Source organism: Protomyctophum parallelum (assembly GCF_964188405.1).
Source record: "Protomyctophum parallelum genome assembly, chromosome: 11".
Taxonomy (NCBI): Eukaryota; Metazoa; Chordata; class Actinopteri; order Myctophiformes; family Myctophidae; genus Protomyctophum; species Protomyctophum parallelum.
In genome coordinates, this window is record NC_139707.1 from 14,636,046 (window position 1) to 14,659,923 (window position 23,878).

At 43.6% G+C, this 23,878-nt stretch overlaps 2 protein-coding genes across 3 annotated transcripts in view; both read left to right on the plus strand.

Moving 5' to 3' along the window:
* The first annotated feature begins 574 nt into the window (after positions 1–574).
* LOC310867129 (arginine and glutamate-rich protein 1-B-like) lies at positions 575–14,494 on the plus strand. 2 transcript variants are annotated; one of them, XM_083776948.1, is made up of 5 exons: positions 575–1,175; positions 6,667–6,759; positions 7,136–7,361; positions 10,894–10,977; positions 12,546–14,494. In XM_083776948.1, the coding sequence occupies exons 1-5, from the start codon at positions 787–789 to the stop codon at positions 12,708–12,710; spliced, it is 957 nt and encodes a 318-aa protein (XP_083633074.1). In that variant the 5' UTR covers positions 575–786; the 3' UTR covers positions 12,711–14,494. The 2 variants fall into 2 exon arrangements, with proteins under 2 accessions (XP_083633074.1, XP_083633075.1); XM_083776949.1 differs by lacking the exon at positions 6,667–6,759.
* A 4,589-nt stretch (positions 14,495–19,083) lies between these two features.
* efnb2a (ephrin-B2a) overlaps positions 19,084–23,878 on the plus strand; it is a 29,239-nt gene continuing 24,444 nt past the window's right edge. Inside the window, exon 1 of the mRNA XM_083777472.1 lies at positions 19,084–20,269. Coding sequence (XP_083633598.1) covers positions 20,148–20,269 — 122 coding nt within the window. The 5' untranslated portion in view covers positions 19,084–20,147. The remainder of the gene's footprint in view (positions 20,270–23,878) is intronic.

Below are 23,878 nucleotides of genomic sequence, written 5' to 3' on the forward strand. Positions count from 1 at the left end.
TTTATATAATTATATAATATGTCACTGTGTGAGTGTGATGTGTGTATGAGAGAGAGGTCTTATACTTTTATAAATGTGGGCAGTGGCTCTCAAGGTGGGGTCCGGTCCGGGCAGCGTTGACTCTCACTGTAATAATGGCGGAAGTGCTCATTCTATCTCAATGGGATAGTTACAATGTTTGGAACTATAACCCATAGCACCCCGCTTTGCTGCGAGATCAAATCGTGTCGCGACTCTCTTCTTCTACGGCTCTGGGTCCGGGGACCTCCAGGGGTCCTTGAAGGGGTCCCAGCCCAGGCACTCTATAACCTAGCTTGTTGGTCTACTATTAAAAAAATAATAATAACATTTTGTAAGGGGGTCCCTGACAAAATATTTTCAGATGGGGGTCTGCGGACAACAGTTGTTTGGTCAATTAGTTGTATGGAATGCAGAAATGTCTGAATGCAGAGACCTCTGACTGTAGAAAAAGCCTCTGACAGGGCAGTTCACGAACGTAATCCCGAGAGCAGCCGGAAAACAACGAGTCGCGGTGCATGCTGGGAACATAGGTCCACCATCTGACCATCCGCCATCTTTCTTTACCGCAACTTACCAGGACTAAATAACAACCTGATTCTAATGAGTATTTCTGCAATACAACGACGTTTTATCCAACTGACCGACTCCATAGCAACACATAACGAACTCTAACGGCCGTAACAACCACCCGTTCCCCGGACAGACGCACATATCAGCCGTTTAGGGACGTTTCATTTAAACGGGTCGGAGAGCAGCAGCACCACCATGGGCCGCTCGCGGAGCCGCAGCTCGTCCCGCTCCAACAAACACTCCAAGAGCAGCAAACACAGCAAGAAGCAGCGCTCACGGTCCCGCTCCCGGTCCAGAGACAAGGAGCGCCCCTCCAAGAAGCGCTCCAAGTCCCGGGAGTCGAAGCGGAGCCGGCGGGAGAGGAGAGAGTCGAGGGAGAGGGAGAGGGAGCGCGCGTCCAGGTCGAGGTCGCGGTCCACCACCGCGGCCCCGTCCTCCCGCAGGGCGGTGCCGGAGAGACCCGCGTCGCCGCCGGAGAGGATCGACATGTTCGGCCGCACGCTGAGCAAGAGAACCGCCCTGGACGAGAAGCAGAGGAAGGAGGAGGAGGAGAAGAGGGCAGAGATGGAGAGACAGAGGAAGATGTGAGTGTTGACGCTTTTAGCCTCCATGCTAACCTGCTAATGCTGAGTCGCAGCCTGTTCACCTGGTTGCTAGCATGCTAACATTAGCATGCTATCGTGCTAACATTAGCCTTCTGCAGACTGGGCTGCTGCTGCAGAACAGACAGACCTGCATCCGGTCACTTCAGGTCACATCTGTGCATCTTGTTAATTATCATCAGCAGGACGTGACCACGTGTTTACCACAATAACCAGCAGTGTAAGAAGCACTCTAAAAATTACAATACCACATTGTAGAAATAAATACAACGTTAATAGTCCTCCACTGAGGAATGTCAATGCTCTGTTTATCGAAACATTCCCCAGGGATCTTTTCCAAAGCCCTGCAAATAACTAAACCATCACTTACCAAAGCAGACAGATGTGGATATTTCAAATGGAACAGTGTCAGTGTCAGAAATATAACGTTTCATATTGATATTAACAGTTTGCAGAATTACAGTACAAGCACAACTCAATACAAAAACTGTTAACTGAGTGGACAACACCATAAAGTATTACACTTGTTTACAACAATGTTATTCATCATAACATTTAGAGACGTACAAAATAAATAATTATCCAAATGACATCAAATCAGATGGTGAAGTCCTTTGTTTGTTTGTTTTATCTCGTAGTCCAACATGATATCACAATGTATCAATATATTGCACTGTCCTACCCTAAACAGTCTCCAGTGATTGCACATTGCAGTCATGCAGGTGGGGTCTGGTCACCTGTGTTGCCACTACAGGGTAACTAGATTCAATAAAGGAAAGCGTACATGCGTTCCATGACCACGAGCTGAGCTAAAGCTGCCTGTTGTACTGTACACAGCTGGAAGATTAATGTTATTTGACAGGCTTCTCTTCAGGATTTCACAATCTAAAGTTATCTTGGGGTTATTTGTTTATCGTTATTGCACTGAGAGCAGCTGTTTATTGAGCCCATCGAATCATTTTTTTTTTTAATGAAATTGGAGAAAAAAAAATTGTCGCAAAGATAGCTAATATACAAGTTCCCAAATGCGTCTCACTGTGAGCTTGTAGAGCTGCAAGGTATGCACACCACCATTGTACGACAAGTTATAAATTAGAGTGTGTTAAATGGTTAATCAGTTGAATCAATTTAGATTGCATTTATTTAGCTTACAATAAATGCACTGCGTCTCTGTGTGTACGTACGTCTGTAATCCATGTAACTCAAGGACCCTTTGCCCCACGACTTCAAATTTCACAGTACACACGTTCCACACCACCACACGGAGTGCAGTGTCCGGCCTTGAGTCGGTCAGATGATCAGATACATGGTTGTCCAGACTCCCCTCACGGCCTCACCTGTAGAATTCCCAGTCTCTGCCTCAGCCATTAAGGGCCTTTCTCGGCCCCAGCCCACTCCCATGTGTTTAGGATCCAAGATGGCCACAGCATCAAGAGGGGGTGGGGCAGAGGTGAGCGGGCGGGGTCGACATATGCCCTTACTGAGCTACATTCAAGACACTTGCCTTGTGTCTGACACTTGACTTGACAGCTTTGATGGATGTGTTCTGCCCCCCTCCCCCGCATCAAACAAAATGTTTGGTCAAACCATATGGGCTTCCATTGGAAATGCATTGGAGCGGCCATTAAACACAGACACAAGACAAACCCAAGACTGGTGTCTTGAATGACTGGATGCAGCCCAGTAAGGCCACCCCCTCCTGGTGCTGCGGCCATCTTGGATCCTAAACACATGGGAGAAGGGTGGGGCCGAGAAAGGCGTCAAAATTGTAATACAATTGGCACAAGGCAATACCGTGTTAAGAGAACATGCAGATCACAGGTTGCATTAGAAACGGTTCTCATCTGGTATTTAAGAACAGTGCTCCAGGGATAGTTGCTGTGTGGTCTGCTACATTGTCTGTCTGTTGTCATTATTTTGTGAATTCAATGCATAGGCTTGGACTTTGCGATATGGACAAAACCAAATATCTCAAATAGTGTCAGGTCAACTGTGAGTGAACAAAGGGAGAAATTATTGAGTTTTGTGACTTCATGCCCTTTTTGACAAATTAGTGAGTTAACTTGGCCAAGCTTTTCTTATCTATTCCTGTCATTGTTCGCAGTTCACCCTATCCAATAAGACTGCACTGCAGGCTGTACATTGGAGGCAGCTTACAAAACCGTACCTTACTACCTTAGAGTGTGGTGGTGGACTCATTCGATCATCGGCTGTACCGATAACTGGACCCCTGCTCTTTATCATACTTAACTCATCTAAATTGCAGGCCCTTTGGCCTTATTTGCTTGACTTTCTGTTGCACACGTCTGCTCTTTCTGCACCTTTAGTTATGGGAAAGTGACTAAAGCATAAGACTTTCACACACATTTCCATTAATCTTGTACGGGAGAGCGGCAGTGTTGAATCACTGTTGCCAACAAACAACAGGGTCAGCTACTGTTAAGGCTGCAGCTGCAGAGTAAACTGGCGGTCTCAGCAAGTGTTCCCAAAACAGAAACACCGCGCTGGACAGCCACGGTTTATCAGTGGTTTTCAAACTTTTACTGCCCAAGGCACACCAATGGGCAAGTCAGTGGATACAGGCTTTAGTCCGACTGTCATTAGACCGAAAACCTACCTCGAGCCCTATTAACCTAACTGCAAGCACGGGAGCAGCACATGTTTGACCGCATTTCCGACCGCTGTTGTCTGTCTGTTGGTGTGTCTAATCTGCGTGTGCATCCCCAAGTCAATATCTCAAAGCACACCTGTATTCTTAGCAGAAATTGCATTGGATCTAGAAGCTCACAAATAATGCCTTGCTATGTGTTGAGAATAGTTATAAAGGATGGATAGCAGACCGGGAGCGACAGCCCTGCCCCCTGTTATTCAGTTCAATGGAAGTTACTCAGGGACGTTTTGAAAAAACATCTCTAAATTTCATTATGCTTTAAGTAGCATGTAATGTGTCAAACTAGGGGGTTTCATGATTCTGAATACTTTGCAATTTGCAAGCATGAGTTTTGCATAATCATGAACCCCCCCCTAGTTTGACACATCACATGCAGAATTTTGCATGGTTGCAGGTTGTTAATGGTACCCCAACTTTCAGCAGCGGTCACATTGGAACAAATTGAAAGGTAGACAGACACCTGTAGACAGACACCTTTTATGAACACATTAAGCAAATTCTCCCTTATTAGTTGGCAAATGCGGAAGTGCAAACGAGCGCTCAATGTTAAACCCCAGCTGTGCAGGGTTTCCTCGTGCTATATGCACAGGCCCGCCTGCAGTTCCAGCTTTGAACAGTAGGCTCGGCGGCTTCAACGTTGGCCAGCCTTGGAGGGCTTGGTTGTGAGCTAGTAGAGGTTGTTGATGTTTGCTATTTCAGAAAATGTGTACACAATATTTACAATAATGCCATGCCAAATAGGCGTTGATTAGGGCTAGGTTGAATGTTGTTAAAAAACTATATTTTTAGTAGGGATGGTTCTGATTAATCAATTTATTGTTAATGGGATCAAAATAATATATATAAATAGAATATAGAATATATATATATATAATGAATATAGAATATATATATATAATAAATAAGTGTGTGTGTGTGTGTGTGTGTGTGTGTGTGTGTGTGTGTGTGTGTGTGTGTAAATCTGTTGCAAAAGCTTTGTCATCCACACCCTGCCCATATAAAACTGCAAAGGTGATGGTATACCATGTATTTGATTTAGCTTAGGCCCTACTGTAGGTATACTGTAGGTGCCTTGAAGTTGAATGCAGCTGCTATATGGTGCAATGTTGTTGAGTACAGGCCTACAGGGATAGAAGCCTATATAATGGTAATGGTATCTGTTATCATTAGCGTGATTGAGGCAACATTTATGTGGATGCATAACGGAACACACATTTTTAACCACGATTGATGCTTTTTTATGGTTTATTAACTGCCCCCTGTTGGGACAGTTAGGTCAGATTTGGCGATGGCTTTATCATCTATCAGTGTTCTATCCATATCCATTCATCTTTATCTGCCCATCACTTAATTGTGTAAGTGATGAAGTTAGGCTGAAATGGTGAAATAAAAAAGTATTTAAGGCAGCATATTGAGGAGTGCTGGCGTGGGGGGTTATTTCAGGAGGGCATGTTTGCCCTTTGCCCCCCTGGCTTGTGCTTTTCATAGGCTAGGTGCCGGTGGACATGTGTGCCACAGGCCACATGACCTCCACCACCACTTATATGTTTTAAAACATTAGAGCGAGCGTCACCGGTTACTGCGACAACCCTCTCATTGTCTCACTGACAGTTGATATCAGTCTAATGTGGAAGCTGCCATTTTGTGTGTGTGAGAGAGAAAGAGGCAGCCAGAGGCACAGGAGACATCTGAGACCCAAGCGCGCACACTGACCCACACCTGGCAGGCTGGCCCAATGGTGTGTACCGTCCTTTTGACTGCATCGTAGCCATGGGGCCACTTAACCAGCCATACAAATGTAAAAATATAGAGATTGACACTTGGGAGATAAGAACGTTCTGAAGACCTGGGACAGACCAGGTGCTCTGGTTTCCAAACCAAGGTTAACCTTCAAGAGAGGCACGGAGGAAAGAGGTGGTTTTGGCTTTGTGTGTTTCGTAGTTTAGTGCCAGAAGCAATGTGGCAACATAAACCCCCCCCCCCCAATAATTGCTTCCTGTTGAGAGTGACATGGAAACAGTTTTAAAAGCATTTATGAATGGGGAAACAGGATGACAGTTTGTTTACCTACACCTTAGTATTGATGGTCGCTGACTGGCTCTTTCACTCCTGTAGGGAAGTGGTTCTCAAAAATGTTTTCATGTCAAGGACACTCAAATTAATTAATGTATTTGGCCGTGGACCCCCATCTGAAAACATTTTTATGTCGGGTACCTCTGTACAAGATGCGTGTTGTTTTTGAAAATAGCCAAAAGATAAAATTGGGTTTAAATTATTAAATTAGTTTCAATGTTATATTATTTAGTTAACACATTTTGGGTTCAGGTAGTTATCGTTCTTTTGTAAAAAAAAAAAAAGTAACATTTTAATGGTTTTACATGCTGTCTGACAGGATGACAGGTGACTTACACCTGCTGAAGCCTCTCAGTTTATCGTCAGCTCTCACTGGCTCATTGACTCCTATAGGGGTGAGTTGACGTGTTACTTTCACTACAAGCCCGCACCTTGGTAAAACCAGTAGTGGACTATAACGGTTTACTGTGAAGAGCTGCTGTTAACCAGCTTTGTCAGATGACAGCCTGGCATGTACGGCTCTTAAATAATGTTTATATTCTTTAACAGAGCTAATCTCACACCAGACAATTTGACGGTGACCCACTTCTCTAGTGAGAACAGGCAGCCCAACACAATCACATTAAGCATATCAGTTGTCTGTAATTTTTACCCCTTTTTCTCCCAATGAATTCCTTCCTTCCACACATATCTGTGTCTGCTGTTTTACCCTACTGGCTCACCTGCCAGTGAGGAGCATCCACCGGGAGGATGTACCACCTCTGTCTGTCCTACTCCTTCCGTTGAACAGCCCCCACTGACAGGCGCCACCTCAGCCTATAGGTGTGTCCTTTTAGTGCAGCAATAAACATCAAATTGTGTGCTTATCCCATTTTGGGCGGGAACCCTTTTGGTGTTAGCATTATGTTATGCTTTAGCTATTGAAAAATAGCAGATCTACAAGCTCATAGCGCGCTACGAGCTTGTAGGTCTGCTATTTTAGAAAAATCGAAGAACCACTGACATAGAAACATAGCTTTTTCAGAAAACTGTCAGGATGTAGAAGACATTTTTAGAATCTGATCTCATGTCAAAATGGGTTATAGACGGTGCATTCAGACCCCTAGACTCTGCACATGAATTCAAACATTCGTTGATTTCTAATGGACCTTTCCCTTGTCTTATCTTTCCTGCCTTCTCTACGGTGTCGTTCCTCCAGCCGCCAGCAGGAGATCGAGGAGAAGCTGATCGAGGAGGAGACGGCGCGCCGCGTGGAGGAGCTGGTGGCCAAGCGCGTGGAGGAGGAGCTGGAGAAGAGGAAGGACGAGATCGAGCGGGAGGTGCTGCGGCGGGTGGAGGAGGCCAAGCGCATTATGGAGCGCCAGCTCCTGGAGGAGCTGGAGCGCCAGCGCCAGGCGGAGCTTGCAGCACAGAAAGCCAGAGAGGTAACGCTCGGTCGTTTGGAATGGCAAACCCCCTCCCTATCCCCCCTCTCTCCTCTCCCCCCCCCATGCCCAGCTCCCCGTCTCTGGGCGGCTGTGGTTGTGGTGGAGGGTGTCCCCTCTTTCTCTGTTCAGACTGTAGCCCAGCCATGGCACGGGTTTCACTGTGTTGGTGAGGGGGGCTGAAACGTTGCCACAAATGGCTAGTGATTTCTACGCAAGTGCGCTAGTGAATGTTGGCAAGTGGATACTGAATTGGCTGGATTCCAAAATTAACCATTTGCACAATTTTCCATGTCGAACTAGAACGGCCACAGAAAAAGGTTTGCAGCATTTGTATAGTGATGGTGACAAGGGCTGTATAGCGACAAGAATCTATGAAACATCTATCGCGATACAGGGGTTACGACTCAATATCGTCCCATATATATCACGATACAGGGGTTACAACTCAATATCGTCCCATATCTATCACGATACAGGAGTTACGACTCTATCGTCCCATATATTCCTAAAGGCGATATATTGAAATTTAAATAGTATGAACTATTACGTAGATATAATCTTAATTAACTGTGTATTCAAAATGTGCTTCTCGATTATTTGATGGAATAATCGCTCAGAATTGATGACAGCCTCAGTGGTGTTAATGATCTGTTGGTGAGGCACCTTTCTTGGGTAAAAGGCAGCTATTTGGCCACTCTTTTCATAGTGGAACAGCAACACCCCTCCCCATCCCCCCAGGCCCTGCCCCCCATCTCAAGTTTGACCATGGCTGAGTTACTTTAACCAACTTCATTCTCTTTCCATCATTTCCATCACCGTCTTCTACATTTGAGATTCTTATTTTTGCTAAATATGTAAGCGTCTTTTTTTATATGTAATAAAGACATAAGTTGACAATGTTCTACAGTCCATGTCTGTTCCCTAGTGGCATTTTTTTTATTATTACTTGCATTTAGAAATCACTGCTTTTAAATTTCAGTTATAGACACAATTTTAGTTACTGTAGAAGCATACATGTATTTGTGGATGTAATTGCTGTCCAAGCAGCAGTGAGCAGTCAGGGCCTTGGCTTTAGCCTTAAACGGTCAAAAGCAATTTTACATATTAGAATTATATTATACATTGGTTATGGCTCTGTATTCTGTTCTACACTGAAGACTAAGGGTTCACCAGGGGGTTCCTGTAACATCCCAAAAAGCTCAGCAATCATCTTAGCTTTATTGTCTAAACATATTCAATTGATTCGTTCTTCCCTTTTTATAAAGGGAGTTCCTCATGGTACCATCCTAGGCGGTTCTCTCCGATTGTAAATCCAAAGCACCTCCTAAACGTTGCTCAAAAGCTTGTCACGTTTGAGATTGTAATACTACTAGAATAGACGTAGACAGGTGTTTGAGGGGAACCCCCCTCTGTTACCCTCCTAACCCCCTTCCTTCATATGTAGAGACGTTTGTTGACACTACAGTATTAAAGTATTGTGAAGGAGAGGCGCTGTTAAAGCAAAGTGACCCCGATTCGCCCAGGGAGCAGCCGGTGACTCGGTACTAATGTGGTGAGAAATGTGCTCCCAACGCATGAGTTTCCCCTCCCCACAGCTAACAAGCAGTGGGAGAGTTGTTGAGTTTTTTTCTTTTATTCTAATGGAATAGGAAGCTTATCATCCATTGGCTTCACCGCAGTGCGTTCAATAGCAAACAAGAAATTATATAAATTATACTATACTCAAGGTTGACAGTGTGTCCTCTTTGTTTTTTAGTTTTCCGCCCTGCCCAAGCCTCCCCTTCCCTCCCCTCCCATAATGCTTCTTGTTTTGAGAAGTTCCTAATCGAAGGCATCCGCAAGGATGGTGCAGGACACTTCTGTTTCCTGTTTGAAAGGTCACCAGTGTCTTTTAACTCTATTGATAGATTTATTTTTGTCCTAATATTTCTTTGCTGCGTTGTGACAAACTAACACATTTTTATTTTGAAGACAATCAAATGTGCTATGTTGTCCTCATCATTTTCTTCTCCTTCAGGCCTGCGGCTCGGTTCCATGTCAGTTTCTGTAATCTGTTTTTTGAATGTTTTTAATTTGACACGAGACTTTGTGTTTTTATGCTGCGACCTTCCTAACGAGCATTTGAACTGAGCTATAGCCTGCAGTCTCCCAGCTCGCCCACTCACACACTGCTGTCCTCAACACACGCACACACACTGCTGCCCCCCCATACACACACACAGCTATACACCCCTGTCTCTCTCACGCACGCACGCATGCACACACACACACACACACACACCAAGGTTACTATAGCATTGCAAAGTTTTTGAAAATGCGTAGTTTTAGTTTTTACGTGATACTTTTATTTTATTTCTTATGTAAAACTATCACTTGAAACGGGTATATTTTAGTTTTTATAAACACAAATAATGATAATTCCATAATATTGTATTAACTGAAATGTTTTTGTCCAAATCTAGTTTTTGTTACTTTAAGTTACACAGCTATGATAACCTTGACACACACACACACACACACAGCTGCCCCATATTGCAGCTGACCGTGGCCAAACACCACCCCTCTCCCCTGGTTACTGTCCTACACACTCTGGGCACCGAGCGGCTCTAGAGAAAGGAAGAGAGACTTAAAACAGAACTGAGCAGAGAATGCGAGCTGGGCCTGCAGGTATAAACAGTACAGAGATCAGAGTTAAGGCAGAGGAATGGCCGCGGTATGGCAGAGTACCCCCATACCCACCCACCCGCCCGCCCCAGGAGCGCTTCTGTCTCTCTGCAGGGGGGCAGCACTGTCTGGACCCGTCAATAAATATTCATCTGGTTAATGGCGAATGCTTTCATCAGTTGTGTAGGTACACAGGCACAGGAAAATGCGTAGGTATACACGTGCATTGGTGAGCCAAAACTATTCCACTCCTTCTTTTAATCGTACTTAGCTTTGTTTTGTTTTTTTTTGTTTTTCCCTATTTAGTTTTTCCTTGCTCTTGCTTATTATAATGATGATGATAACAAAATAAAATGACAAAGATGTTTTTATTGGTCATTATGTATCCTGTCTGTCATTTCTTCTCTGTCCTTTTTTATGAGTGAGACGAGTGGCTTCTACCCAGTTATATAAAAAAAGATTTTTCTTTAATAGTAAGTCAGTCATAGTCCTGAGGTGTGGGTGGGAGGGTGGGGCTACTGTGACCAATAGCAGGAGGAATAAATGAATAACATAAGAGAAGAGTAGCGGGTTCATTTCCCCCTTTCCTCTAGTCTGTGCCCCTACTGTGTTTGAGAAGAAGCCTGGCAGTCTGCTGGAGTGTGGTCAAGTGTGAGAGAGGTTAAAGCCATTTCTCTGCGGTGGAATGAACTAGTTTTTTATATACGTACGCCTGTGTGTGTGTTTGTGAGAGAGACTTTGACTGCTGCTGTTTAGTGTGTGTGCGTGTGTCGTCAAAGAGGTTGGGTGTGTGTGTGTGTGTGCGTGTGCATGCGGAGGCTGTAACCTGTTCGTGCGCTAACATAGCACCGTGTTGTCCATCCAGGAAGAAGAAAAGTCCAAACGGGAGGAATTGGAGAAAATCTTGGAGGAGAACAACCGCAAGATCGCAGACGCTCAGGCCAAATTGGTACGCACGACTCTTGGCTTCCTGTCTGTCTCTCTGTTTCTGTCTGCCTGTATTTCTGTCCATCCGTCTCGCTCTCACTCATACAAAACTACGGTGTGCCCTTTTGGGGGGACATTTTCCCTCCATTTGAGTCAAATTCACATCCCTCAAACTGCTGCTTTCTGCACGGTGCCTTCGATCACATCCCTGATAATAGCTACCGCTGGTTAGCCCAAATCTGTTGGTGGTGAATCTGCTGCCGTTGCAAATATGACATCGAAATATATGGTCAATAATCCTAAAAGCCTGTTTTCCATGTGTAAGCACAGGGATGAGACCTTTTTTCTTCTCTCTCTCTCTTTTGTCCATTGCAATACACTTCTCTAGTTGGCATCCAGTTAAAATCCCACAAATGACTGTTTTTGTTGAAGTGTAACTTGGCACTTTTCACAACCAATAAAACGGTGGTTCTTTGTTGGTTTGGCAGCAGGTCCCTGGTTTTGCATCAATGATGAAGTAAAAAACCCTGGTATACATTTAATAACCCAATATTCTTCTGTTAAAGTTATTCTTTGTCCGCGACCCAGTCAGAGCGTCTTGTTGCGACCCATGTGTGGGTCCTGACCCACCAGTTGAGAACCACTGTTATAATGAACAGCACCTTGTACCACAATTTACCTAATCCACGTAGTCCAACCCCATACTGGAAAAATAGTTTTCATATATGTTTCACAGATACAGTATGCGCTGTGTGCTGAGGCATTTAATAGTTTTGGCCTGGTCATTGTACAAAGTAAATGCTTGTGCTCTTGTATTATTATGTTCAATTTAATACTATGAGAGAAGTGAGAAATGAGAACATGCTATGCCTAAAAACTTGGCACACAATGAATTTCATAATGTACAAAGGGGGGAAATATTTTTGGAACTGCATGTGCTGTGCACTCACGCACGTCGCATGTGTATTATACATACATACACGCGCGAATGTCACGATTATCAGTCATTTCGATGCGTTGTGTTAACATGGTGTTGGCAGAGAAGCCCTGCTATTGATGCTTATCAGAGGCGCTCAACAATGAACAGTTTCTACTTGAGGCCTGAGGTCAGCCCTGGTGCTCATTTGAAAGGCATGTTTATTTGATTCAGGCCTGATTTGTCCAAGCTGAGTCTGTGGTGAACAACAGAGACCCAGAGAGAAATCTGTGTTATTGGAGAGCCTGGTAGTTTGTGGGTACTTAGAGGGGGTGTTCTGTTCTGTTCTGTCTGTGCGTTGCTATTCCCAAGCCAAAACCACAAATGCCACACCCTCATCGTGATGATTGACGAGGAGGGAGTGCTTGATTTGGTTCACGTGATAACATCCAGGTACTCACTCGCCTAAAGCCGGATGTATACTTGGTTGCGTACCAGCGTCGCACATCTACAAGCTCTTGTAGATCGTGTGCTTGGACGTTAAGTGAACCAAAATTGCTGTTTCCTCTAAAAGATTGGCTTGGGAATGACATACACCCATTCTATCCTTATCTGGCCCTGGGCTCTCTGAAATGACTGCTTTTATCGTGTGCGTGTGTGTCTGTGTCGTCCAGGCCGAGGAACAGTTGCGTATCGTGGAGGAACAGAGGAAGATCCACGAGGAGCGCATGAAGCTGGAGCAGGACCGGCAGCGGCAGCAGAAAGAGCAACAGAAAATCATCCTGGGGAAGGGCAAGTCCCGACCCAAGCTGTCCTTCTCCCTGAAGGCCACGGAATGAGACCCCCCCCCGCCCGGCTCCCTGCCCCACCCTGAAACCCCCCCCCCGTCCAACCACCAACACCCACCAAGCACCGCCCCACCCTGGAGCGTCGTCCTCATCCTCTCCTCTCTGGAACGCTGGAATCGCTTCGTTTTCGGAAGTGCAGAAGGAAGGAAGGCTGAGGGAAAATGGCTGCGCCGCTGGTCCGAATAGGGCCTCACCCAACAAAACCCACCTCCCACCCCCCTCACTGTGCTGCAGGTCCTCCTCGTCACCCCTCCCCCACACCACCATGACTCTAGTTTGTGCTTCTTATTCTCTTGTTTTACTTTACATTTTTTAAAGAACTTTGATCTTTGGTGTAGAAGGCTTCTACTTGTACCCTTTACCCCCTACCCCCCCCTTCCCCCATCCATCCCATTGAGGTCTTACTTGGTCTAAATGAGCCACCGTATGTCACAGTACCTGCTACGTGTCGCTCCCTCTCCCACAAGCCAGTAAAGACGCTGCTGCATTGGACTGGACTGGTTTTTGAGACATTGTCGATGGTCAGTGTGGGCCGTCTGGCTTCTGGGTTTGTTCCTCCTGTGCATTTTAACCACTTTCAACCTGGCTTTTCTAAACTGGTAAAACAATAGTCAAGCAATAAAAAAGCTCGTAGACGGGCTTGTTGACGGCCTAATATTCGTGTTACAACAAAGTATGTAGGTCATAAGTGTTTTAATTATTAAAAATTAAAATTAAAAGGAAATGCAGAGTTGCAATGCAGTCTGGAGAGTTTCGGACTGCTTTGAAGGTAGCTTGTGCCCTCTGTACGGTTTTTAGACCCATCGGACACGTAGTCTAATCCTGTTCCAAATGGAACAAAATATACATACTCATTATGAAATGCAACTCTCCTATAGATTTTCCCTCCCAATTTAAACATTTTCTTTCTTCCACAAGAGGAAACGCCGTCATGTGAGCACGAAGCCAGTCACTGGCTCGATGCAGGTCAAACCCAGGGTCCGAGTCCCACACTGTCCACACCTACAGGGATGTTTGCGTGTCTCGTTTTGGGGGCTTTGTTGGGTTACCTAGGCGAGAGAGGTAACGTTACCTGTATGATGTAATAATAATGCTAGCCTTGCTGTGATGTGCTGTTCAACCCGAATGATCATGCAGTGACTGGAAAAAGGTCCTTCGCTCGCTCACCGAGCAACAACATCAGCATCATGTTTTCTGTAAAGTCTTTGGGTAAAAAACAGAAAATGATCCATCAGAAATGACTCCAGGGTGAATTGTACCAAAAGGGTCCCGTGTTGTTTAGTTTGTGGTGTAGTTTGTTAGCCACTTGAACCCTAGCGTCCCTTTTGCGGGTTAGGTCGGAATAGGCTCACATTCAGCGAAAATAGCCGATCGATGAGCTCGTCGTGATTCTTTGTGAACTTATTGATTGGCTATTTTCGTTGTAGAGATTTTCGTTTAGAGGGGGAAAAGAGAAGGGTCCTAATATTGAGCCCTGGAGGACCCCGGTCAACTGAGTATATAGGGTTGAAGTGGTTAACTTCTGATAGGTGTTGGTTTGGTAATGGATGTCCGTTGCAAAGGTAAGGTGAGGATTGTGTCACAGTGAGGAGGTCAGCGGTGTGTATGTGTGTGTGCATGAGAGTTTGTGTGTGTTTGACTTGCAGGCTGACCTCAGGTAGGTATACAGTTTAATTTTATTTTTCGTTTTCTGAGAATTTTGAATTTGTCTTGTAATTTTGCCCCCAACTTGTTGGACTGAACAATTCACCAATAAATCCATTGAATGCGCGTCACTGAGCTCTCTTTCTCTCTCTGTGTGTGTGTGTGTGTGTGTGTGTGGGGCCAATATGGATTCTACCTAACTTTTTGAGTATCATCTCTGTTGTGCACAAGTTCTGTATTTCCAGCCCTGCCTATGTTATAATGTCTTTGTCATGTGACTCTGTGTCATGCAGTGTTGCAACATGACGCATTGTGAGCTTGTAGATCTGGCTTTTTGGGCCTATTTTGACCTATTATATTTTGTTTTTGTTTGTCTACAAAGACATTCTCGAGGATGCAAGGTTGAAAGTGTTTGGGTTTTACAGACTACATATGAATAACTGCTTGAGTTGTGACTACTGTAACTACATTGGAACCGTTGGAACACTATTTCCATTCCCTGAAAAGAGTTTTTGGATGTACATTGTTTCCGCCCAAAAGCAATGATATGATACATACCGTTAGAGGTAGTTGTTTTCACAATATAAAGACATTATGCTATACATATAAGTACCTATACTACATTGTGAAACTTCCCATAGTTTAATATTAGAGTTGTGCAATTAAACATGGTATAAATTGATTCTCGGGTGTATTTTGTTTTTATACAACTTGTCAGCGATACACTACGAACAATTTTTAACCACATGTAATGAAGGGTTGTCTTGATTAAATGGAGAATTTCCAAACGTTTCCAATTCTATTGTAGTATATGGCATTTGGGTTGATACTTAGACGGTAGCATGTGGTGCCATATTTGTATCAAGTATTGTCATATTGTTTTACTTGACCACAATTTGACAATGATTGATGATATTGATGGAACTTGTGAAGAAACTGAGGTATCCCTAAAGGTTTCTGTGTTTGACATTTGGCAGCTCTCATAGCAAACCGTTAAATATCTGTACAGAAGTCGTTTGACCTTACGTTCTATATATCTTATCTGCATGTGGTTATAATATTGCCTTAATTCACTCGACTCTTCACTATGAAGGCTTGTTATTCATCATAGGTCTAAAGATGGCCATGCACGCTTGACGCTTCATGTGAATCCGATCTCCTTTACACAAATATCTCGCGGTCAATGATGCGATCTGTGACATTGCAGTTTAATGGAAGTCCTGGCAACGTTGTATTAAGATTGTATCAGCACGTTGACATGCACGCTTGTTTGAGTCATGAGCAGTGCTGCAAAGTAACTGAAGTACATTTACTCATGTATTTTTTTAGGTAATTCTACTTTGTGTATTTACATATTTTATGATTGTCCTTTTTTGACCACTACAATTATTTGACAGCTTTAGGCCTATAGTTATTTGAAGATTTAGATGAGTAATACAAAAGATTTGTAGAGATGAATTATGCATTATATGTTAAGCCTGCCTGCCAGCAGCACAAAGTAATTAAAATCAGCCCCACCTTTACCATCTGCAACATTGCATTAAATGAGTGCATTAGTAATTGGATTCCAATAATGTCTGTGAAATGAGCATTGTGCATTATTTTTATAGGCTATACTTTACTTTACTACATTTTGAATACAGGACATTCATTGAAGAAAAAAGGGGAAGAAAAATAATATTAGTAGGCCTACTTCTACAACTGTCAATGTCAACTTAAAAGACTTAACCGGAATAATAATAATTTCAGCTAACATTGGACTAATTTCAGCTATAGGGTGGGGGTTTCTGCTTTGGTATTAAACTTGAGTTATTTCCAGGGTTTGGAAAGCAGGGAGTTGGGTGATTATTATAAACAGTGTATCCTCAGTGGAACTTTTAACGCTGTGGCGTTTGAGGTTTTGGGCTGAAGCTGCTGACAAGTTGGACTCTCTTTCCCAAGTACTTTAATATATATTCCTTAAATACCCGCGGATAGCCTATAGGTTGTTTACGCTACATTCAGTTGTTCCGCGTGTTGTTAAAAAGTAGGCTACACTTTATTTCAAACGCCCGTGGATAGCCGCCTATAGACAAAGTTTATCTGATTCAGAAGGCAGTCGCATCTAGAAGTCTGTCGAGTTTATATAGAGACCTACCACTTGTATTTATTTAAATATAGAGTTTCTCTCCAGCTATAATCCAACACATTTTAGACAAGTTGTTCAACTACTCCTCGCCCAGTCTGTGCCTGGCGCTCCCGACAGAGCTGCTTTTTCCCGGAGGCCTCCGGGGGGAATGAAGAGAGGCTGTCCAGGGAACGAACCCTTTGATGCCGAGACCCGGGACGCAACGACCCGCTGCCGCTACCCGCAACTGGAGAACCAGAGGTAGGCATGTGACTCAATGCACCGTGCTATGAAGTTTTTGTTGTTTGTTTTAGCTAAAAATGGAAGAAAAAGTAGAAAAATAAACATTTTGGCTATAACGAAGAAGTTTTTTTCTGTTCTTTTTTCGGAATACATATTAAAAAAATGGAGGAAACACATTCTGACTCATTCTATACATTTATAACGTATTTTATACAAAAGTAAGTATTTCAAGTAAGTAGCCAACTTAACCCATTGTCAGCTGGGGTTATTTTTAATAATAATTATTAAATAAACTAAACCATTAACTAGGACAGTAGGCTAATAATTATACATATTTCACAATTTAGCCTATAGATAAATCATGTTGGCATATTGTTTAAAATTCTCGTTTATTTTATTTATATAGCCATACCCTTTGTTCTATGGCCTAAATGTCTACGGTAACATTACATTTCACATAACAGACTATCATTATCATTGCATACATACATGGTTGTATAGTAATTTAGTTTCTTAACATTAAGGAACAATATTGCTGACTCTTCAGTCTGTATCCTGTTTGAACGGATTCACGGGTCTATAGTGGGAGCGCGCGTGTATGTGTGTGTGTGTGTGTGTGTGTGTGTGTGTGTGTGTGTGTGTGTGTGTGTGTGTGTGTGTGTGTGTGTGCGCGCGCGCGTGCCTGCCTGCCTGCTATTTTATTTTATTTTCCAGTTCACCTCATATATTCAGGAAGGACGCGTTAGGGCAATCATTAGCCTGTCGAGCAGAAATTATTAGCATATTGATTTATTTATTATGGAGGGCTTCTCTTCTGCAGTAGCTTTTTGCAGGGCCAGCCTGCTTCCTCAAAGAAAGTTTTAAGGCCAGTCCCTCCATTTAGTTAGTTAATCCAATAAACTGTATTTTCATTTGAACTCATGTAATGAACTGCAATCAACATCTTGGTCGGTAATTCTGCCGGGTGTCCTGACACTTTCCCTGTTTATTCCCAAAAGCACTGCACACACACTCCTTCAATTATCGCTGTCCCGCTACTGATTATCAGCTTAAACAAACACACAGGCGCACAATACACACCGAGCGGCGTTATAAAAAACAAGACCTGATTGAATTAAGCGGTCTGAAAGTGTCAAGACTTCGCACGTTTTCCGTTGTTATCACCTGTGATCTCTGGGCTGGTGGAGGGACAGGGGTGTCATGTCGTGTGTTTGGCCACCGACGGGTCATCAAATTAGAGACTGCTAATAAAGTGCCCTTTCAGCTCGTGTCGATGTGTTATTTCAACTCTACAAAGATACCGTTATCTTTTTAAAGGCCAGTCAGATTAATTTCACAGTGGAGGAAGTGGAATTGATAGATAGACCTAGATGGTTGAATAACAATAACAGCCTTTGATCTATAAGCCCAATATGAATAATTATAGGGTTGTCAGAAGTAGGCAGTAATAACACCGGAAAAATAACAAAAAGATAAACATAAAAGGCCGATAGCCTACTAGTCCCACTCTAAAATGTATACAACTTCAAGGACAGTTTATTTTATTTTAATTGTATAACATCCACTATGGCCTCTATTTGTATTTATCATAATATAAACTAAACATTTGCATTCTCAATTAATAAAATACAAATTAAAAAATAAATTAAATAACCACAAACGTATGTAAAATTACAAATCTACGAGTGTTTTAACCTTGCCCCGTCGCGGCTCGCCGCTAGTGGGCACTCTTAGCCCACGGATGAACAGCATGCAGCAGCATGCACTGTGGAGCCTAATGGAGACGCTGCTGAATAACAGCAGAACACCTCTTATGGGACCAGATATGTTCTCATTGCTGTCATTATGGGTCTATCAGTAATTACTCGGTCGTTGGATAATATTCAGAGCTGTAATGAATCTGCTTCGCATTTTAGGCCTATGTGTTTTAATCAGTAGCCTAGAGGAGGCCTATCACATCATATTTCTTTAAGTGATTTAATAGTTCATTAATGTGTAATTGTTGTTATGGCGTAATTCACGTCAACTTAACATACAATAACATGCATACTCTTTAGCTTGGACTCGATTAAGTCCTATAAAACTGATACGGAGGGAGAATGAACGCATATCCCATGATATGCATGACTTTGAATTATGCACATCATGAAGTTTATTCAATTAGTCACTTAATCTCTGCATCATTATCTCAACAGCTCAGCCCCCCCCCCCCCCATATCGTATCATTCATTCAGCATTGCCAATAATTGTTAAACTAGTTGTCCGCTTGATTGACGGCTGCGTTCCATCCAACAGGGCCAATCGGGAGCGCCGTGGGGAGGAGCCTGTGCGTAAAGCAAATATTCCCCCAGTCCTGGATCCTTTTGCAGTTACTTTGGTGTGTGGAGTGTGTGAGTGAGGCCGGCCAGCATCCTCTGCGTTTGAAAACGGCTTGCTTTTTTCCCCAGCTTCGGATCTGCGGGATTTTGAATTGATCCGCGACCGCTTCTTTTCCTGCGACGGGATACGGAGGACCCTGTAGTATGAGAACTCTCATCCAGTCTCGCTTAGTTCGTTCTTTCATTTCCACATTTGACCATTTTATGAGTTTCTCGCCTCCTCATCCGCTCCCATCGTTTTCGCCTCATTTCTCCACCACCACCTCTTCTGCTCCTGCCGCTGCTGTCGCTGTCATCCACGGCCCATCCGCCGCCAGTGTGTCGCTCCTCTCCGCCAGTAAGAGCTGAGAGCGAACGGTGAGGGAATCATCATTGTGCCATTCTCTCCATCTCTGCTGCTCTGTTCTTTATCGCACTTTGGATTTGGCTCCTGCAACACTGCTGCTGGCTGGTTGTTCCGATCCGGACTATAACGCAAGGAAAAAGGATTAATACGTTGCGTCTTTTTCCCCACTCTTCTCTTGATCTAGAGTGGACACCCACGGAGCTGAGGACACGGGTCTATTTTTCATCGTTCTGAGGAATGTACCCGATCAATTCAGCGCTCTGAACGGATCTCTTCTCACACACACGCACACACACGCACAACACACACACTCTCTCCCTGTCTCTCTCCCGGTCAATGAACCAGTGCGCCCCGGCGGCCGTGCGTCTTTGGGTCGGTTTGGTGACCGCAGAGCGCGGAGCTCTGTAAAAGAAACGCAGGCGCCTTTCTCTGGAGCGACGTTTGTTCTGGTGCTTTTTTTTCTCTTTTCTTTTTGTGGTGGAGATGCTCTACGTCTGAACGGCGGGTTATTTGTTTTGTTTTGGTGCCCCGTCCGTGCGCGTGTTCACGTTCCACTACCAACCAACCAAACCGGATCATCAGGGATATATAAGAAATCGTCAGTGATTTTTTTGTTTTTATTTATTTTTTGGTTTTGTGGGAGACTCGTCTGAACGTGACGAGCTCGCCGTGGATCGTTCGGAGAGGGGATTTGTGCAGACCACGCAACGATGGGGGAGTCGCTGTGGAGATACTGTTGCTATTATTTAGGAGTACTGTTCATATCGTGTAAGGTGAATCTGTCCCGGGCGATCATTCTGGAGTCCATCTACTGGAACACGACCAATACCAAGTAAGTACAACTGCGCGCACGCACGCGCATGCACACACACGTAGGCTACATACATACAGACGCCGATAGAACGGCATAGGGACAATTGGACAAATATATATATACAAATATAAAAATGCACCCTGCGCACCAAAAACGCGCAAAGGCTTATTTTGCGTTAAAATGAAACCCTTTTGAGCGTAAAAGGGGTAAAGAGTGTGTTATTTGTATTTTGTAGGGCTACGGGTGCGTTTTTCTATTCCCCGGGAGATCCATGAATGAGCGACATGTTGCTGTATGAGCTCGGGCCTGCCCTACACACAGTAGCCTAAACAACAAAAGACTGTGTTATAATGTGAATTTGTATATCTCCCCGGGAGTTGTACAAATACGCGTCGATTTGGTTACATTTGGTCTCTCTCATGAGTTAAATTAACACTGCAGGTTTTTTTTTGCTGTGTAGGCCTGTGTGTGTGTGTGTGTGTGTGTTATAGGGTGTATTAATCTGACGGGCTCATTTCTCAAGAAGAGCAGATTCAGTGTATTCACAATCTATATTGAGTCCTATAGCCTACAAAGGACCCGGCCGCTTTTAGTGTTAATTTAACACCCAATTGTGTATACAGATGTAACCAAATGGACCCCTGCGCGTCCATCAGGTTACATTTGTACACACTTGGATAACAAATCCTGTTAGATTGCTTCATTACATCGTGTATTGATCATGAATTGTAAGATATTTTTTATTGGTAGGCTATTTGCAGGGGAGGATATGTGACTGTGAGGCGTTTAGGCTCTAACTTGGCACAAGTAGCAAAATTACTTAAGAAATACATTTTACGCTCCACTTCCGCGGTCAACCATAAGTTTGCCAAACTTATGGTAAACGACGAAGCATATTTCAGTCTATTCATTGTCCATTGTCATTTGAGAAATAAAACTAGCCTATAATGCACATTTAGTGCACGTTACTGTTCTTAAGCAACGTGCATCAATGATTGTTGGCCGTATTTTTTAGTTTTGTGTCAATAATTTAATTAATATCATGTATAGCCTATAATAGCCTTAGAGTTGGTTATTATAATATTAGTATTTTGAGAATGGACGTAAAATAGGTTACATTCTATTCAGTGGGTTCCAGCCAGGGCCTGTAGGCTGTAATGACTAATGGCTTTGCTGTTCTCCTGCATTTAGATTGAACTAGCCTATATGCCGTTCCGAGCTACCAACTACAGTAGCATTGCACAAACTCAGCAAAGAAATAGCCACACTAAACAACAAACTGGCGAAATGAACGCATTGAATATGGAATCCGGGCTTTGTGAGATGAAAACTTGTAACCACTAAACGAAACCTATAGTCAAACTGACCTGATTGACTGCTTTTTTTCTACATCAAAATCCCTCCACCAAAAATAGCCGAGATCTACAAGCTCACAGGGCGTTGCAACGAAACTCACGAATACGTGAGCTTGTAGTGTATAGATGTCTTATTTTTGGTCAGCGTTCCCCCCAGAATAGGCATGCTGGGATTAATACCTGCATCATTGTGTGCCTTTACTTTATTCTTATTATTTTTATTAGTAGCCTAATATTATTAGAGCCGCGGTCTCATTTTCACCCTTGTCTCTCCAAGCCTCCACGGAGTAGCCAGAATTATTATGCATTAAACATCACCAACTCAACACCAGGAATTTCAGGGGGTCGCCGCCCCGGCGGGGGGCGCCTCTCTCTCTCTCTTTGTGGTTCCATTTCGTCACGGCAAAAACTCCCCGGTTCACTTTATCATTTCGCTTTTTTTCTCTCAAGGACTCGCCCCCAAAAAAGCGAGCGACGCCTCGGTGCGCCCTGAAGCATAACACCACCAGAGATCACACTGATATGATGGTCTTAACAGGTGGCTATTGTTCCTGGCTCGTATTATACGCCCAGGTGTTGATAAGTGCAGTTGGAAATTTACATGCTCGCCCTACGCAGGGAGCACATAGAGCCGTGCTTAACAGTATTCCCCAGAGCGTCATTATTTTATTGCAGTATAGGTATATATATATATATATATATATATAGGGATATGTGCGGGCGTGACGTGAGGCTGTTGCACTTGCACGGTTCCTTCACTTAGTCATTTTCTAAGGCCTAAATGTCTACTGAGTGAGTGTCCTCTGCCACGGGGCCACTGCCGCTCCTGACCCTGCATATGTATAGTCCATTTGGCTTTACACAGCACAACTGTGTCAGTCTGTGTGTGTTCATTTAACTCCGATATGCATTTGGTTATAAGTTATAACACTCTTGGACTTATAAATGTATAGATTAGTTTAGTGTTTTACTGTGTATCAACTAATGGAGATCCAAGGGCCCTTGGGGCTGACAGAAGAACATATAGACTGACATTCTATACGTTAAACTCAATGTATGTATAGTGTAAAGTTGCAGGGGGTGTTTGGGCTGTATTAGTAGGATTGTTGTGTTTGAGTGAATGTCTGCTGATCTCCATTTGCTTTGTAACTAATGAATAAGCAGGCACCAACATGTGTTTTTAAACTCAAACCATTTGGTCACAGATGGATGGCAATGGCAGATATGAGTTGTCACGCCACAACAAACAAACAAAACAAAAACGTTTTAAATAAACGTAGCTATTTACATAATTCATCCATTGCAGGATAGAATAAATTGTGCTGCTTTAATTTAACTTGTATTTCATTTTTACGGCAATTTAAAGTTTTACTTTTAAATGGCGGTGACTTTTTTTCTATCTTGAGAATGACCCATGTAAAAGTGGCCATTTTCAAAATACCTTTGTCTTCAGGAGGGGAAAGATGGACGGGTTCTCCTGCCACTTGGAGCAACAACTGCTGGCCCTTGAAAAACGAGTGTGTCATTTTAACTTGGCGTGTCACAGGCCCTGCTTTTGAAACAAGGGACCACAAAGGAGTGTCCACCCTCGGAGCAAGTATAGGCCTCGGGGTGGCCGCAAATGCAATGCGGGCATTCCGTGGAATTAGCGTGTGTGCACATTCCTGACGCTCTGTCTGTCTGTCTGTCTGATGGCTGATTTATACCCTGCAGTACTACGGTGTCGCTTGCCAAAAAAGTCTGATCTACAAGCTAACAACGCTGTCGCATAGTTAGCTTGTCGATCAGACCTTTTAGGCAAGTCATATACGTGGCCTATATGCATCAAGCTTTCATATGTAAAACTTTGAAGGTCAGAAAGCAGAGCAGCAAACATGCGCATTAAGTCACTTAACTCCCTACTGAGTTGACGAGCACCCAGCACAACAGGCCTCTTCAGTCTGTATAGTTAACACATTATAGAATTAGTGGTATATTATGCTTTCACAAACAATTCTACCGTTGGCTCGCCACAGTGAAATGAACCCATTTCTAAACGGATTACTTTATTATAATGAAGTTATTAGCTCACAATTCACATGCTCAAAATTTATTTTCACGCGCAGGTCTTAGTTTAATGAATAATAATCCATTTGCTAGCCTTTGTGAATGCTCTAGTGTCAATCAGTTATAAGAGAAAATCCCTCTCTCTCTCTCTCTCTCTCTCTCTCTCTCTCTCTCTCTCTCTCTCTCTCTCTCTCTCTCTCTCTCTCATTCTGGGGCCATTCAGGGA

Coding starts and splice junctions, on each gene's coding strand:
- LOC310867129 (XM_083776948.1), top strand. CDS start 787: ATGGGCCGCTCGCGGAGCCGCAGCTCGTCCCGCTCCAACAAACACTCC. Junction 6,760..7,135: donor GGCGCCACCTCAGCCTATAG/GTGTGTCCTTTT, acceptor TCGTTCCTCCAG/CCGCCAGCAGGAGATCGAGG. Junction 7,362..10,893: donor CAGCACAGAAAGCCAGAGAG/GTAACGCTCGGT, acceptor TTGTCCATCCAG/GAAGAAGAAAAGTCCAAACG.